The sequence below is a fragment of the Suncus etruscus genome, chromosome 4, assembly GCF_024139225.1.
Source record: "Suncus etruscus isolate mSunEtr1 chromosome 4, mSunEtr1.pri.cur, whole genome shotgun sequence".
Lineage (NCBI taxonomy): Eukaryota > Metazoa > Chordata > Mammalia > Eulipotyphla > Soricidae > Suncus > Suncus etruscus.
Window position 1 is genome coordinate 147,776,247 of NC_064851.1, and position 19,098 is coordinate 147,795,344.

Genomic DNA, 19,098 nt, shown 5'->3' on the forward strand with positions numbered 1-19,098 from the left:
AAGCATTAAAGTCCATATCTTAAGAGGGGAATTGCAGACAACATGTGGGCATAGAGACTAGTCTCTTGTTCCAAGTTGGTTTCTCTCAACCTACCCAAAGCAGTGCTTTCTACTTAAGTGAGGAATCCTGTTGTGGTTGCCAGAGCAAAGGATCAGTTGATCTTTGATATTCCTTTGTTAGTCTTGTTCTTACTGGAATGTCTTTTATCAGGTTTTAGTTCTATTATCCACAAGTTGTGTCCTGGTAGCTTTAGGGCTAGGAACAAGAGTAACTTCTTAAAATTTTTTCTTTTATTGTATGTCAAGAACTTTTATTACATCCCATGAATTCTTTGTCATGAAGGGCCCTTCCTTATCTACCTGCCTGCTTCAGCAGTATGAAAATACTCTAAATGGAACTGATTTCCATTCCTAAGAACCAAGATCTAGAATTTATTACTTTCATTGGGGCCAGTTAGCAAATAAAAGAATATCTTATATACTCAGGACACAAAGTCTCACAGAAAGGATATTTTCTTAAATGCCTTAAACAAATAAAAGTCTCAGAAGTTAGGATGCCTCCTACACGACTATACTGCAGTATCTCCTCACTGCCACCTCACTGCTTTCTTCGCTGTTATCTTGCTTAAACTGATGAAAATGTCATCAAATTTCTTATATGTGATGGGTATTTATCAAAGATTTTTAAATTGTATATATTTTATCCTCAAAAGTAAAAATAACAAACAAGACTGACTCTGACTCAAGTCAAACGATGATCAAAAATCCCTAAAGAAGAGTATAATACAACACAATGTGTAGAAATGCCACAGAAACTTAAAGGTAGATGATTTCCATAGGTCCATATAACCACAGGAAAAGTCTTGTACTGATGATAGTCATTTCATATTCTTATCACAACCTTTATATTCTCTCTCTTCGTTTTAGGTGAGCCTATCCTTCCCTGGGTGGGGTCTGGAATGTGCTTCTGAGTGGTAGTGCTTCTTTACTGGAATTGCCCTTTGCACATTGTTTTATGTGTAGTTTCAATTAAATGGCATTGAGAGGAATGTATTATACCCAATAGTTAACCCAGAGTGAAAAAAAATATTGGGGGGGCATAACTAGTATCACGTATTTGTAGAACATTTAATATGGAAGATGAATTAATATAGACCTTTATTTAATATGAAGAGCCTTTCTTTTTGTTAGATTGCTTATGTCTGTCATATATGTCTCTCTATATAAATACATGTAACAGTACTCGTAAAATTGATGTAATGTTTACAAGTGTTTGAAGTTTGGTTACACAACAGTGTAAATGTTTGTTTTATGGGTACAATGTTACCAAGCTCAACTTTTCATCAAAGAGCCAAAATATCACTGTTCACAAGATCCTCCCATCTGTTTCTGTTCTTTCTTTTGACAACCCCAGACTTGTCAGAGCCCAAGGATTTATTTTCTTTCATTGGACATTATCTTAAATATTCCCTTGCTTTCTTTTTCAGATAATATATGTAATATATGGATGAGATAATCTAGTTTTTGTCTTTCTCCTTCTTACTTAGTTTGCTTAACCAGATACCTGCTAGTTTCATTAACAATATAGCAAAATTTAAGATTTTGGGGCAGTATACCATGATTCATTTTTTTGCTGATTTGTGATTGGACATTTGCATAATAACATATAATGTGCACATATATATATTTTAAAGTCATCATGTTTTTCTGCTCTTGGATTAGGTGCCAAGGAATGGAATTGATAAATTATAAAGTAGTTTTATTTTTAATACTTTGGTAAGATGAACCTTATCCTTGTGATTGAGGATTCTTTTTTCAATGCAACCCCACCAACACTTAATGTTTTTAAGTAATCTGGAATCCTCACTGGAGTGAGAGCATTTTCACTGGAATGAGATAATAACTCATTTATTTCAGTTCAGATGCACCATGTTCAACAAAGTCCCTTTCTTGATAGATTTAAATTCATGACTAAGCCTAAACAGAATTACCTATTGCTCATAAACTACCTATTGTTCATTTATTATAGGTGGATTCCCCATTTTTTAACTTAATTTATGGAAAGGGTTATGGTTTTAGAGCATCATTAGTATATATTTACTGATAGCTGAGCAGCAGAATTCCCCTGGTATCTGTCAAATGACAACCATTGGAAACTGAAGAGCCTCTGCAATAGTATGCTTTATCTTCAGAGTTAAATACATATGAAACAGTACAGTTACTCCTTGGTAATGATTTGTCAAACTAAATTTACTTACTATTACTCATTGGTAATGATTTGTCAAACTAAATTTACTTATTATTGTTAATAGAAACTCAATTATTTCCATGGCTTTGTCTTATACCATTTGCAGCTAGCAGCAAAACTAATCTATTGTTGCTATTTTCTTACCAGTAGAATTAAATAATTGGAAGACACCTCTGAAGTCATGGAGTGTTTGGCCTAAGTTTTCTTCAGTGCATTTTATTAATTTGGATTTAATATTAGCACTTTAGTTGTTTTGAGTTAACTTTTGTGTATGGTGAGAGACACTGGTCAAATTTCTAGTTTTGTATGTGACTAACCAGTTTTCTCAGTATTTTTGTTGAAAGACATTCTTTTTCCTACATTTTATTTATTTTAGAGAAGCTTTATTTTTATGAGGATCTCGATTGTTTTCCATTATTTTATTTTCTTAGTACTTTTCTGTTATTCTGAGAGTCTGCTTTTATTCTAGTACCATATATTCTTGATCATTATAGCTTTATAGTATAGTTTAAATTTGGGGAATACAGTGATTCCTATCCTTATTTTATTTTATTTTTTTTTTTGTTTTTGGGCCACACCCAGTGATGCTCAGGGGTTACTCCTGGCTATGCGCTCAGAAATTGCTCCTGGCAAGGGGATCATATGGGACGCTGGGGATCAAACTGTGGTTTTCCCTAGGCTAGCACGGGCAAGGCAGATGCCTTAATGCTTGCACCACCACTCCGGCCCCTTCTATCCTCATTTTTATTGGAATTGCTCTATTTGAAGAGTCTTATGATTACATATATATTTTAGTATTTTTTTCTTGAAGACTGAAATAGAATTTTTGTAGAGATTCCACTGAAATTTGTATAATATTTAGGATAGTCATTTTTAACAATTATTCTTGTAATTTAGGAACATAAACTATTTTCCCACATCCTATGTCTTTTTCTTTTGATAGTACATATATACAGTTTTCATTTTATAAATTTTTACCTCTTTATTCCATTTCTAAATCTGTGTTTCTTTTGTAGAACTGTAATTGGTTGCTTTAAAATTTTTTTTCTCTATATTGTTTGCATATTTATGTGTATTTATTTTGTAGTCATACCACTTTGCTATATTGGTTTATTGTTTCTGTAAGCTCTTTGGTAGGGTTTTATGAATGTTATGGCATTTTTAGTTCCTTTCTAATTGTAATCTCTTTTATTTTTCTGGTCTAATTGTGGTGACTAAGATTTCTAAGTGCTATATATTATTATGGTAGTTGTAAAGTGTCATACTTCCTTTGTGCCTAGTCTTAAATGACAGGGTTTCAGTTTTTTGCTCTTGTATGTGACATCAGTCATGGAGTTGTTATATATTGTTATATATTATTGTATATCTACATATATTATATATTATTATGTATTTATTGTCATTTTTATCTAGAAGTTTGGTGTATATTTTGGTCTTTCTTACCTTAAAGTAGACCATTCAGCTTTTCTTTTAGGGATGGTTTTGAGTCTGTAAAGTTTCTGAGCTGTTATTTATCCATAAGCCATATATACTTCCTGAAAGTGAGTCTGGCTGGGTATAGTATTCTAGGTGAAGCATTCATTTCATTCAGTTTTGTCACTATATCCCACCACTGCTTTCTAGCCTTGGGTTTCATGTGACAGGTCTAATGTAAATCTTAAGGATGGTTCTTTGAATGTAATTCCCTTTTTGATCTTGCTACTTTCAATATTCTATCCCTAGCTGTGGGAGTTGTCATTGTGACTAGGATGTGTCTTGGGGTGCTTTTCTTTGGGTCTCTTTTAGCTGGTACTTTTCAGGCATGCAGTCTTTAGCTCTGGGAGTTTCTCTGTGATGATGTCTTTGACTTTGATTCTTCCTGGGGATCTTCTTTCTGGTCCTCTGGGACTCCAATGATTCTTATTGTTTCTTTTGAGTTTATCAAAGACTTCTGTTTTCATCTATTCACATTCTTTGAGTACTTTTTCCATTGTCTGATCATTTGCCTTAAGGTTCTTTTCCAATCTCTTCTGCTCTATGGAGTTGTTCTGCATTTCAACGTCCAGTTCCCTGATTCTGTCTTCGGCTGCTGTTACTCTGTTGGAGAGGCTTTCTTTTGAGGTTTTTATTTCATCTACCAAGTTTTTCAGCCCTGTTATTTCAGTCTGGAATTTTCTGATTTCTGTCTTCGTGATCTGTTCAGCTCGATCTATGCTTTCTTTGAATTCTATGAACACCCTCCATATTTCTACTCTAAGCTCCTTATCTGAGAGGCTAATTAAGTGGTTGACTTTTTTTGGGTCATCAGAACTGCCATCTTTATTTAATATTTCTGATGTTGGCTTGCGTTGTTTCCCCATTGTCACGCTTGATGTGTTTTTTTTTCTACGTTTTATGGTGGCGTTCATTTGCTAGAGATGTGTGTGGCGCAAAGCTGAGTGACTGCTCCTCTGGCCCCAACCTGCTCAGGTGTTGGTTTTAAACCCGCAGCTCTCAGTATAATGGCTCGGTGGTGGTGACCTGGACTCACCCTGTTTAGGCATGTCCACGGCATCTCATTCTCAGCTTCCTTCGGGGATTCTGTGCTGAAGTTGGTTTCAAACCGGGGTACTCAAGCGCCCTCAGTAATGGTGTCGGCAACCCAGACTCACCCTGTTCAGGCTGTCCCTGGCACCTCAGTCTCTCAGCTTCCTTCAGGGATTCTGTCTCAGGTTTTCTTTATTTTGAAAAATAGTGAGACATTTTGCTCCTTTTGAAAAACAAACAAGCAACAATAACACTGACCTCAAGGTAGTCACTTTGATGATTTTAGGTGAATAAGTTTTATAATTGTATATTTCAATATAAGTGTTGCATTTGGAATATATCTTCATAGAGACTACTATAGATAAATAATCAATTTTTACATGTTATTAAGAAGCTATTTATTAAGAATAGACATTTTATTTTGCTAATTTTTGTTTTAAATTTGTTGATTACATGACAAAAATTTCAAATCAAATAAATGTTTTTACATAATTTCTTTTGTTTACTCTAGAGGTTCCAGAAACTTTAGCAGTTGCAGTGCAGAGGACTTTGAGAAGTTAACTTTAAATAAAGGAGGAAACTGCCTCCTTAATATTCCAAAGTCTGACGAAGCCTATAGTGCACCTTCCTGTGGTAATAAATTAGTGGATCCTGGAGAAGAATGTGACTGTGGTTCTCCAAAGGTCAGTAAAATTTTAGGTTTTGCTTTGGGAAATTTCCTTAGGATTTAAAACAGAGGAAACATACTTTAGGTAATTCTGGCATAGGAGATAAAATAAAACAATGGCAAAATGAAGATTGCTATTTTGGCTGCATGGATACATTCCTGTTATTGGACATATTTGTCACAGAAAATAACTAATATTGTCACCTGTTTCATGGCAAGAATGCTTCATTTTTATTCAATTTTTACTAAATTCCATTTTTATTTTGATTATTGGGTTATTTATTTAGTTTAAAGAATGAATTAACTTCTTTTATTTTTCTTTCTTTTTGGTTTTTGGAACACACTAGGTGGTGCTCAAGGGTTACTCAGAAATCACTCCTGGCAGACTCATAGTACCATAGGGGACTCTGGGGATTGAACTCAGGTCCATCCTGGGTCGTCCATGTGCAAGGCAAATGCCTTCCACTGTGCTTTTATTTTGGTCCCTGAATTAACTGTTTTTTTGTTTTTTTGTTTTGTTTTGTTTTTGGGCCACACCCATTTGATGCTCAGGGGTTACTCCTGGCTATGCGCTCAGAAATCGCCCCTGGCTTGGGGGGACCATATAGGACACTGGGAGATAGAACCACGGTCTGTCCTATGCTAGCACTTGCAAGGCAGACACCTTACCTCTAGCGCCACCTTCCTGGCCCCTGAATTAGCTTTTTATGACTCTTTTATGCTTTCATTTTTCTGGTAGAAATATTTATGAATTTGGATGCATTTTAATAATGAATTCAACTTGCATTATTCTCCAGAGGATTTTAATAATAACAGTCTTTTATTTTTTTTAATCCTCACAATAAGTGCTTCTTTATTCTTATTTTTTGAGAGGGGCCACACTTGCAATGCTCTTGTTTCTGTACTAAATAATCACTCTTGGTGGTGCTCAGGGTACTATATGGGCTTCTGGGGATCAACCACAGGTAGACTGCATGCAATACATGCTTTATCCACTGTACTATCTCTCTGGTAACTAACAACATTCTTTTACTTAAAAAGAAATTATATATATATATATATTGTGGGGGGCATACCCGGCGACCCTCAGGGGTTACTTCTGGTTATGTGCTCAGAAACCTCTTTTCGCTTGGGGGACCATATGGGAAGCCAGGGATCATTGAGGTTCATCCTAGGTCAGCCGTTTGCAAGGCAAATGCTATACTGCTGTGCTATGGCTCCTGCCCCAACTTAAAAAGAAATTTAAAAGAAATTTTATTGTTTTTGCTTTTGGGTTATGCTCATCAGTGTTGAGGGCTTACTTCTGGCACTGTATTCCGGGATCATACATAGATTTATCGTGTATAAGTCAACCATCTAGAGTACCCACTGTACTATCCAGTTTTGTATGGATGTACGTATGGATGTTTGTTTTTGTTTTTGTGCCACACCCGGTGATGTTCAGGGGTTACTCCTGGCTATATGCTCAGGCTCCTAGCTCGGGGGACCATATGGGATTCTAGAGGATCCAACTGCAGTCCTTCCTAGGTTAGTGCATGTAAGGCAAATGCCCTACCACTTGTGCCACCACTTTGGCCCATGTATGTATGTATGTATGTATGTATGTATGTATGTACATAGGTACTTAGGTTTTGGGGCCACACTTGGCCATACTCAGGGGTTACATCTGATGCTGTGCTCAGAAATTACTCCTGACATGCTCAGTGGACCATATGGGATACCAGAGATTGAGCCCAGGTTGACCACGTGCAAGGCAAATGCCCTACTCACTCTACTATCACTTCGGCTCCCTGTTTTAGCTATAATATCTTTATTTAAGCACCATGATTGCAATCATGTTTGTAGTTGGATTCTAATAAAAAAGTATACCCTGCTTCGCTACAATAAATGTCATGAATATAACTTCTAATGAATTTTTCTTTTCCCAATTCTATTTATTATTTTTTTAGATCTCCTATTTTCTTTATATATTTTTGATAACTTTGCTTCCTGTCATTCTGAAACAAATGCATTCTGATCAATTATGTCAACTATGATACATTTTCTTTTAATACATTTATTTAAAAAATAAAAATATACCCTGCTTTACCAGTGAAACCTTCCTGCCACTAGTGCCACCCATCTCCCTCCTCACACTCTCTGCCTGTATTCAAGACAAGCATTCTATTTTCTCACTCACTACTATTGTCATGATAGTTGTTAGTGTAGTTATTTCTCTAACTGCACTCATGAATGAGTTTGTGATCAACTTTATTTCATGACTTTATTAAATGAAACAAATGAGATTATCAGTGACAGGATTTCTTTTAGTTTTTATTTTTTTTAAAAAGTTAATTTTTCATTTTTAAACTTTTTAGTTTGTTTATTTTTTAAACTTTTAAAATTTAATTAAAGTAATTTAATGTGGCCCCAAAACAAAAAAAAATACTGAATTTCTGGACAATGCCTTTCTCCTTATTCATACATTACCTGTTTCCTCTGTCCTTCAGCACAGTATCACATTTGTTATAGTCCACTACTTTATTATCTCCCAAAGCCTGCTCTTATCTTGAACCATTAGCTTCTAGAACTATGAATTAATACATTTCTAAGGTTTAGGACATCAAAGTGTGGTATCTAGTTCTAGTAGTTTCAACAATCTAAACTATATACTCTATTAATGTTTTAAAATATGAAGTGGTCAGAGAGCTAATCTGGGGGTTAAGGCTCTTGTTTTGCCTGCAATTGTCCCCAACTTAAAATATGCCATATAGTTCCCCAGGCATTAGTGGATATGGTCTTAGAGATTGTTGAGAACTGCTGGGTTTTCTTGGTAATTCCTGGCATTACAGGACCTGACCAGCATGACATCCTTTAGCCATCATTGTATGATTAGCAGAAAATCACTGGAAGGGTATTCCTGGTCATCCTGAGTATTAATCGATTGAGTGGCCCTCCAAAAATATGTAGTGGACTAAATAGTTTTAAAGAGTCATAAGGTAGTAAGTGGCCATTTCCAGAGAATAATTACTATAGTGAAACCAGGAAGATGTAAATAAGCATTTATTAATAAATATTGATAACAATAGCTTTTAAAATTATTTTTTCTTCACAGGAATGTGAGTTGGACCCTTGTTGTGAAGGGAGTACTTGTAAACTTAAACAATCTGCTGAATGTGCATATGGTGACTGTTGCAAAGATTGTTGGGTAAGGATGCTCTATTTGAAAAAAATAGGAAAAGAAAAATATTCACAGTCAAATTTTGTTGTCTGTTTTGTTAAGAAAATGAAATTTTTGTTTGTTTGGTTTTGTTTTTTTTGGGCCACTCCCTCTGTGCTCAGGGATTACTCTTGGCTCTCTGCTCAGGGATCAATCACGACAGGTGGGCTCAGAGGCCATATGGGATATTGAGAATTAAACCCAGGGTAGCCATATACAAGCACCCGGCTGCTGTACTATCACACCATCCTCCCAAAGAAAATTATATTGAAAAATTATGTCATTTTGTTTTTGCGGTTTAAAATTATATTATGTATGATAGTCTAGTGAGATATTTTTCAGTTTTTCTTTTTCTTTTCTTTTTTTATTTTCAGTTTTTCAATCTGTAAAATTTTGCAAATACTTTACAATACCAATGATAGAAAGTTGGCTGAAAAATTATTATTTTACCTTTTCACAGAGTTGTTGATTTGTTATTGTTACTTTGACATATGTATGCTTGTGTATAAATTAAGAAAGACAATTACTATGTTTGTTGTTCATTTCTACCATTTCTGAAATCCAACCGTTTTGCTACATTTAGGATGTTAAAATCATTTTTTAAGCATTCTGTAGAAATAAAACATCTATTTATGTGTTTATATATAATGATATAGTCATTCTTTCTATGGTTCTGTCACAATTTATTTAATTACCTAATGATGGTTATCTAAATTGTTCCAATTATTATTTGATATGTTGAATTGTTGCTAGATGTGAATATTAAATATATTGACACATTCTGTATACATTAGAAAAGTTTTTACTTTTACAAATGGTACTATAAAATGCTTGTTTCTTCATTTCTTTATTCTTTCTTCATTCTTTTTTTTTCTTTATTCTTTATTTTAATAAATAAATTACATTTATTGCTAGTAAGTGTCATAATCTTGGTTAATTAATAGGTGAAAAGTGCTTTTATATTTTTACTTAATTTGCACATAAGGTTACTGATGTGGTTACATATTTTTTTATATTTCAGAAATTTTTATTCACTGTTCATTGTTCTATTGACTACTCTTATAAACCTAAATACTGTGGTTTTAAATTTGATAAATTTGTGGAAATTTCCTTGATATTTCCTCTAATTTCAGTCTTATTACCTTAGTTTCTTCCAGGAGGTACTTTATGTCGAGGAAAAACTAATGAATGTGATGTTCCAGAATATTGCAATGGTTCTTCTCAGTTCTGTCAACCAGATGTTTTTATTCAGAATGGATATCCTTGCCAGAACAACAAAGCCTATTGCTACAATGGCATGTGCCAATATTATGATGCTCAGTGTCAAGTCATCTTTGGCTCAAGTAAGATATTTTATTTAATTTTTTTGCTTAATTTTGTTAAAATAGAATACTATTGGTAAAATCAAATATTTATTTCTTCTGTCATTCTGTGTCCTACATTTCTATTCTTATTTATATTAGAATAAGACAATTTTTCTTTTATGTTTTGTCTTTTGCTTGTTTTTTCCTTACTGATAATTTGAATAGTTAAGAAATATTAAGGCTAGTGTTAACTATTTCTTACACATATTGTCAATAGTTCCCTTTCCCTGTTTTGTAAAGCTAGAAATTTTTTATTGAATGCTATTTACTTAGATGTGAGGGGAAAGACAAATAAAGAAATGCATGTTCTATAAAGAGCAGACTTTTCAAGAGGAGGGAGAGAGAGAGAGAGAGAGAGAGAGAGAGAGAGAGAGAGAGAGAGAGAGAGAGACAGAGAGAGAGAGAGACAGAGAGAGAGAGAGACAGAGAGAGAGAGAGACAGAGTCAGAGACAGAGAGAGGAGAGAGAGAGAACCAGGGAGAGGGAGAGGACCAAGGAGGGAGGGAGAGAGGGGGAGGGAGACAGGGAAGGGGGAAGAGGGAAGGAGGAAGAGGGGGGGAGAGACAGGGAGAGAAAGAACCAAGAATAATCCTGAGCATATCACATGCCCAAAACCACCTCAGAAACTTTTATTTGAAATATATTTTTTATTTAAGTAACATGATCATAGTTGGAATATCGTCATAACAAGAACACCCCCGTTCACCAGTGTAACATTATCCCCTCCCCCCTTTCCATCCCCTGCCTGTATTCGAGACAGGCATTCTACTATAGTTATTTGCTTTTAAGTTCAGTAAGTTGTATTTTTTTCCTTAAAGGTTAAGAGTAAAAAAATATATAGTAAAGGTGTGATAGTGGCAATTGCTGTTGTTTGCATAGGTCCAGAAAAATGGGGAAAATGGAAAAAAATCCTTGACCTGATTATAAAAAGGCCTCACCCCAGAAGTTTATTGGCATAAGTCTGACTCTGGGTTCCAGGCATACCAGTCAGTCCAACCCGAGTCATTCTCCGTGGTCCCGGTGAAACTTTTTCACAGTTTAGCTATTGTTGGTATCAGATTCTTATATTTAAAAACTCTGGATTCTGTGGATTTCTTCCATCGATGTCAGGCTGATGTGGAGCATCCTCTAGTTTCAGCATACCATTAAATGCGGAGCAATCTGTCCTGCATGCAGAATGTTGATGAGTCGTCTGGGTGTTGGGATCACTCTTTGGAGTAAGTCAATGCCAAAGCAGTGGTAGTTCTTCCCTGGTAGAGGCTTGGATCCTGGTAATGTTATAGACAATTGTGGTTGTTGTTGCAAGTCAGCCCCTGAAGAGGTTGACTGATGGAGGGATGGAGGATGAGGTCTTTCCCCTCCAGCTCGGAGCACGCGTCTGCCTCCCTGTTCAGCCGGCAGTTCTGAGGTGAAGCGGTGGGTAAACAGCTCGCAGACAGTCAGGCTTGTGGAAATATTAGCTTTATTCGGTTGGCAAGACTGAAGTCCAAAGCCTCAGCATCAGTTCCAGCCAAAAGCCCCTCGCCTTCCACAGACCCTTGTTTTTATCCCCCAGAATCAGGTACCACCCAATGGTGGGAGCTGAATCAGGTACCACCCTAGGGTGGGGTCAGAATGCCAGGTCACACCCTAGGGTAAGCACAATCACAGATCAGGGTAGGGTCAGTAACATAATAATCTCATAAAATGTTTACATACACAACAGTTGTTTCCATAGATGGTATCTATTGTTCAGGTGTGTGTGGGTGATGCCCATTCTTCTGAAGCCTAAGCTAAGTCATTATGCCAATGTTCAGGGTAAAAGGCCTAATTACATTAACAAATTTGTGTTCCCATCTCTATTAGATAAGAACTTGTTTGCATATGTATTATTTTCCATTTTAATGTGCCTATGCAAAAGATAAGCAATGCCACAAGATATTGTTGGTGCATCTGTGAGCCGATGATTAAAGTCCAACGTTCCCCATAACTTGGTTCAAACATGAAATCTATAGAGATACTCTTCTACCAGTATTGCTTATAAAACAGATCTCAAAGGGTGAAAAATCAAACAATCAAATAACAAATCCAGTGGGCAAAATTGTCACTATATGAGGATGTTCGAAAAGAGTTACAGATGTTAAGGGAATACATCTGAGATATACAAAGGAGATACATGTGTCCCTTTTATGTTTTAGAAATAGAAGGGAAGGGGTTGTTTCCAAGACACCACTTTGGTCTGTGATTTGGACAAGCGAAGAGCACATGGAATCCTGTCCTCCCCTTGTTGCCTGCTTAAACTTCTGACTCCCTGAGAGACTTTTGCTTCCTAATTGCTGGAAGTTGAAAGTTCACCAGTCCCCTCCAAGCCCATTGCAGGAACAAGGAAGCCTGGGGTCTCTTTTAAATGGCACCTCGCCGGAATCCTCTTGCTGGGACCCTGAGCAGGTGTCCAGGAATAACCCTGGGAATGGGGAGGAAGGAGAGAGAAGGCTGTGGGGGGCAGCCGAGGCTGCATCTTCACCTTATCTTGGCCAAAAAGCCTACAGCATGGAACCTTGCCGTGACGTATTGCCTTCTGAAGCTTCAGACTCCACCCAAAAAATTACTGTAAAAGATATATAATCCACCTTGGCCAAAACAAAAATCATTAGTACAGAAAAATGGTTAAATGTGGGGTAACAAGAGATGGGAGTGAGGGAGTAAAGGAATAAAACGAGCTCCTGGATGGCTTTCAGATTATGCCAAGCAGATGAAACACAATGATATCTGCCCCCGTGTGGTTTCACAATGGACAGGTTTAATAAGGAAACTTCCCTGGTAAGTCCTAAAGCCAAATCTATAGTGTTGCTGTTTCCACTTCGCTGGCTTGCCCAGCCATGTGGCCAGGAAAAGCCCTGGAGTTCCGGAGGAAGGAGGTAGAAGGGTGTTGGGGTGACCCATGTCCCGCACCCCTTCCTAGGCCTGGTTAAAGAGTACTTTGGCATGGCAGAGGGCTGCCAAATGCCATGCTGGCAGAACCTCCCGGCTCCCAGGAAAGAAGGAGATCCTTCCCTAGCTAGAAGCCACCTCAGAAAACTTACAAGTAAAAATTTTTTTTCACTAGTGAGTTATAAAATGTAAAATATAAAAGAAAAAAGTATAGATTCATACTTCATGAGCTATTAAGGCTGTCAGTTTGAACATCTATCAAAAGTAAATAATAAAACAGATAATTATAGTTGATGCTGTTTCATGATCCTTCCCAACCTCATCTATCCAGAGCATCAAAATATAATCTCTAAGAGCAATGAGAATAAATATGCTGAAAAAGCCTCCTTACTCTTTGTTTCTTGATTTATTTGTAATTTCATTTTGTCTAGTAACATTTCTTTTAGAGCTCAGCTGTTTGAGTTCAAGATAACTTTTGTGTACAATATAAATTTATGAACTGTTTTTTGTATTTTACTAAGGATGATATATAGAACACATTGTATAACAAAAATGTTCACATATTAGGCCTGAAACTACATCAGACTGGTTGATGCAATTAATTCAGGACTGTTATAGGGAATACTTTTATTTTCAAATGAAACTGTCATAATACATATGTATAGATACATATTTTAATTTTTAATATTACAGAAGCCAAGGCTGCCCCAAGAGATTGTTTCATCGATGTGAATTCTAAAGGTGATAGGTTTGGCAATTGTGGTTTCTCTGGCAATGAATACAAGAAGTGTGCCACTGGGTAAGTAGAGGCCAAGTTATGAAGAATTACAAATATCACAAGATCAATCATCTTTGTATCTTTATTATCTCTTTATCTTTTCTGATTTTCTTTCCTTTAAATACCTATCTTTTTAAACTAACAATTTTGCAACACAAGGCTTTGGAGAGACTAGGGGAGTTTAAGCATAATATTTTCCTTTGATACTAATGGTCTAAAAATCTAATGATTTAAACATTTTACCTTTTTTATTCTTATTCTATAATAAGTGCCTCCAATAAATACTCTTTCTTTTTCTTTCACTGATACGTTATGGTATTAAATTTGTAAATAAAGGTACCTGAAAAATTTTATCTTCATAATTTTCTCCTAGCTTTATATACTTAATAAATGACAAATTAAGACCTGCTGTACTATTACTATTTTTTCTAGGAGATTGTGTGTGTGTGTGTGTGTGTGTGTGTGTGTGTGTAAAATCTTTAGCATATTCTAAGTATAGTATTATACCAACTACTATAGTGAGAATATGACTTCTTATTTGGATGATCTCAATATCTCTTTTTGCCTAATTTCTATGGCAAGGACTTTCAATACTGTATTTAATAGTAATGACTAGAGTTGGCATCCTGAATTTTAGAGGGAATCCTTTTAACTTTTTAACATTGATTATGATTACTGTGGGCTTATAGTAAATGACTTTAAATATGTTGAGGAAAGTTCTTCAATTGCATTTTTGTGGGTGTTTTTTATCTGAATGTATGTTAGATCTTGTGAAATGCTTTCTTTGTATCTATTAATAAGATCAAATGCTTTTTTTTTTTTTTTTTTTGGGATAAACCTGGCTCTGTGCTCAGAAATTGCTCCTGGCTCAGGGGCCATATGGAACGCTGGGGATCAAACTCAGGTTTGTCCTGAGTCAGCCATGTGCAAGGCAAATGCCCTGTTGCTGTGCTATCGTTCTGGTCCCATGATCAAATGTTCTTTTTCTTGTATCTATCTGGTGTATTGCATATACTAAACCATCATTGTATTCCCCGGATGATTCCTACTTTGTTATGGTGTATGATCTTATTACTGTCTGGTTAGATTCTGTTTGCTAGTATTTTTGGTATTTGTTTAGGGTCAACCACTTGGTAGTACTCAGAGATTATTCCTGGCTCTGTGCTAAGAGGTCACTCCTGATGGGTTTGAAGGACCATATGGGGATCAGCTGCATTCAAGGCAAAAACAGTTCTAGACCATTCTCTTCAGCCCCATTTCCTAATACTTTGTTCAGGATTTTGTTTCTATGCTTATCAGAAATACAAGTGTATAGTTTTCTTTTTTTGGTAATACCTATGCCTGCTTTTGATATTAGGGTAATCTTTGCCTCATAAAAACTGTTTGAGAGGGTTCCTATTTCTCCAACTCTTTTAAAGAGTCTGAAAATAAATTGTCAGAAGCCTTCTTTAATGGTTTGAACAAATTCATAAGAAAACCCATCTCGGGGTGGAGGGGGACAAAAACATAAGGCAAAAAAAAAAAAAAAAAAAAAAGCAAAGAAAGGAAAACCCATCTTAGCCAGGGCTTTTATTTTTGGTGAGACTTCTTTGTTTTGTTTTTTTGTTTTTTGGGTTTTTTTTTTTTTTTTTTTTGGTGAATTGCTTCAATTTTATTGATTGTAATTGACCTGTTTGGGTGATCTGTTCCCCTTGATTCAAACTTTTGAGATTGTAGGATGCTTTTATTTTTTTAATTACTATATTTAACACTGTGATTTACAAAGTTGTTAATAATACAGGTGTTTCTGGCATTCAATGTTCTAACACTATTCCTAGCACCATTGTATTATTTCCTTCACCATTGAACCCAATTTCAACCCCCCACCTCAAGACTGTAACCTTGGCAGGCACAAAATAGTTTGTTTGTTTGTTTGTTTTTAATAATTTTTATTTTGGGCCCGGAGAGATAGCACAGCAGCATTTGCCTTGCAAGCAGCCGAGCCAGGACCAAAAGTGGTTGGTTCGAATCCCGGTGTCCCATATGGTCCCCCGTGCCTGCCAGGAGCTATTTCTGAGCAGACACCCAGGAGTAACCCCTGAGCACCACCGGGTGTGGCCCCAATTTTTTTTTTTATTTTGACCAAAGTAGATTACAAATTATTCACAGTAATATTTTAGGTACATAGTGACATTGAATCAGGGGCATTCCCACCACCATTGTTGTCCTCCCTCCACCCCTGTTCCCAGCATGCATTCCATATCATCCCTCCTGTGCCCCCCAGGTTGCTAGTATAAGTGGTCTCTTCTGTGTCTAGCTTGTTGTAGACTGGGTATCGATTCTGTTGTCATTGGCTTTGGATTTGGTGTTTAAGTCTTATCATTTTTTATTTCTACTCTATGTTCATATGACTATTTGGTCTTGGTGCCCTCCATTATTTCCCCCTTAATTAAAATAGTTTTTTTAAGTTTTCTTGCTACAACAAAGCAGCTGATAGCATTATTGAAAATTACTTCAGTAAAAGAAAATTTGTGAAAATTTTATACAGTGAGCTCAGTAAGTGAAAGAGGATTTACTAAGATATTTGTTGCTAGTGGAACTTTTTTTGTGTATGTTTTTGTTTATTTGGCTTATATGCTACTTTCCTATCTAACTTGTTTTTCTACTTGGGTATTATTATTGAAGATTTGGATGTGTGGAGCCCAGCATCTATAGAAATGGGCTTATGAGCTGACATGGTGTTCATTGTAGGATCTGAATAGAGCTGTTGAACATTCCAGAATAGAGGATGGGGCTCAGTGTAGGCCCCTGGTCTCACTTCAAGAGGATCTCAGTGTTTTCAGCCCCAAACTCAGTGTTCCTGGTTATTTTGTTATTTAGGGTATCTATAGAGATTAATTTTAAAGCAGGAAAGTTGGGCCTTTGGTATGGTAGCAGCTATGGAGTGTGGATACAGTTGCTGGGGCTTTAGCAAGATGGCAAAATGGCCAGCTCACCTCCCATGCATACCCAGTTTTTAACTGGAAGACCATGATCCTTCACCAATGTTGAATTTTGTGACATGGCTTATATCTCTTATGGGATGAAGGGTTGTGGATCTGGGCTAATGAGCTGATTTGGTGGTAACTGTGAGATGTGGGTATGGCTCCTATTTATTTTATTTATTAAAAATTTTTTTGTTTTGTTTTTGGGCAATACTCAGTGATACTCAGAAATTACTTTTGGCTCTGAACTTAAGTATCATTCCTGGTGGGGCTCAGGAGATCATAGGGGATATCAGGGATAGAACCTGGGTTGACTGCATTCAAAGCAAGCACCTTACCTGCTATACTTTCTCTCCAGCTTGTCCTCTCTTAATTTATTTTTTTAAATTTATTTTTAATAAAAATATTTACATTAATGTTTTTAAAAAGATTGCAATGTGATTCATATTCATTATGTTCATTATTGAGTTCTGAAAACATCTCATATATGACTCTTTCAACTAAGAATTTTTCATCAAAATTGCCTTTTCTTCCTCTGGGACTTCAATAATTCTTATGTTGATCCTCTTAAACTTATCCCATAGACCTCTCTTATGGTGTTTATTTTAAGATCCTTTTCCATATTTAATTATTTCTAGAGATTTCTTGCATCTCATTTTGGAATTCATTTTTTTTTCTTCAGTTGTTATTACTCTTCTGTTGAAGTTTTCCATTGACCTTTTTTAGGGGGGCACACCCTGTGATGCTGAGGGGTTACTTCTCTGGCTATGCGCTCAGAAATAGCTCCTGGCTTGGGGGACCATATGGGACACAGAGGAATCGATCGCCGGTCTATCCTAGGTCAGCGCTTGCAAGGCAAACACCTTACCTGCTGCGCCACCGCTCCAATGAACTTTTTAATTTTACATATCAGACTCTTAATTTTGTCACTTTGAACACTGCTTTCTCATTTATGATCTTGTTTCTCATTTCCTGTATCTGCACCAATATTTCTTATGCTAATTAAATATCCTTAGTATGAAATCTTTAAAATCCTTATCTGAGAAATCATAGAGCTGCTTGCTTAGTATTGGTCAAGTTTTCTAGGCTACTGTATTTACTTAGTAATTTTGGTGGCTATACTGTTTCTCATTGTGTCTGCTGTAGATTGGGGTTGAGTCTCATTTACTGAGACTCAGAGTCTCATAGTGCTGTTTCTTTGACACACCCGCCCCCCCACATACACACACACAATAGGAAGATTGCTGAGGGCTTCACATGAATGTTACTCTTTTTTTTTTCCTGTCAGAGATATTCCCACCAGTTTTTATTTTTTTATTTTTATGAGGGTTCCAGGAAAACTTTTGATGTCATTAATTCTCTACCTCTCCTGTGGCTGAAATTTAGAGTTGTATGAGTTCTTACTGCCATAACTACCTTTGTGAGTTTTTGAAATAGGAGGCTGCAGCTAGGATCTAATAAAAATTAGCACTGTGTGGGTAGAAAAAGGAAATGCACTCCAAAGCCTGAGTTCACTGCAAGAATCTATAACTTTTCCCTGTCAGTTATGAGAGAGGAAAGTAGTGTGTGGCCAACCCTGGGAAATTCAAGAGGAACCTCTTGTTCTCAGAATGGACAAGTAAAAAGGCTCCTCTCCACTGATTTCTCCCACCATCATTGCTCCCGTGATGACTTGGGGACAAAAATAGCCTCAGTCCTGGATATTGTATGTGAGAGCAGGACAAATGAAATATTCCTGTTCACAGGTTTCTTCTACTGGACTTCTAAACTCCCATGAAGGCTCAGGGACAAAAGTGCTATTTTTACATTTTTAAAATTTAGGAACCCTGGCCTTTAAAAAAGCATATTTATTTATGTACTTATTTAATTTGTTTTACTTAAGCACTGTGGTTACAGAATTGTTCCTTGTTGGGTTTAAGTCATACAATGTACACCATCCTTTACCAGTGCACCCTTCCTGTCACCATCACTGATGTCTCCTGTTTCTCTCCCACCCCCCACCTCCACACCCCTGTGTTTGCCTTGGCTTTAGAGCATGCAAATTGCTTCTCTTTTCTCTCTGTTTTCCCTTTCTCTCTCTCTTTCCATTATGACACTGTGGTTTGCACTATTGTTAATGGTGGAGGGGTACTTTGCCTTTTAGTTTCTCACTTTCAATGCTGAGTTCTAGTCCAGAAAGGTCAGTTTCAACTACTATTGTCCTAGAGACCCTTCTCTACTCTAGCTACATTCACCTCTCTTTGTGGTGAGTTTTCTTCTCTGGGCTGGGCCTTCTTACTTTTCTCTATTGTCTCTGGGTATTTTTTACCATACTATCTCTTGTTTTTCTTGTATCCCACATCAGTAAGACATGTTCCTTTCATGTAGCCAACCAGAATTTGATTCATGAAACTACATATGCACCCCTGAACACTACCAGGAGATTTCATGGGTGTAGAGCCAGTAGTAGTCCCTGAAAACAGAT

The 19,098-nt window shown here is 36.4% G+C and overlaps 1 protein-coding gene across 1 annotated transcript in view; it reads left to right on the forward strand.

The window, feature by feature from the left end:
- Positions 1 to 19,098, forward strand: part of ADAM9 (ADAM metallopeptidase domain 9) — a 102,811-nt gene that overhangs the window by 51,436 nt on the left and 32,277 nt on the right. The window contains exons 12-15 of the mRNA XM_049771915.1: positions 5,265 to 5,436; positions 8,515 to 8,607; positions 9,767 to 9,962; positions 13,587 to 13,692. Of these exons, the coding sequence (XP_049627872.1) occupies positions 5,265 to 5,436; positions 8,515 to 8,607; positions 9,767 to 9,962; positions 13,587 to 13,692 (567 nt within the window). The remainder of the gene's footprint in view (positions 1 to 5,264; positions 5,437 to 8,514; positions 8,608 to 9,766; positions 9,963 to 13,586; positions 13,693 to 19,098) is intronic.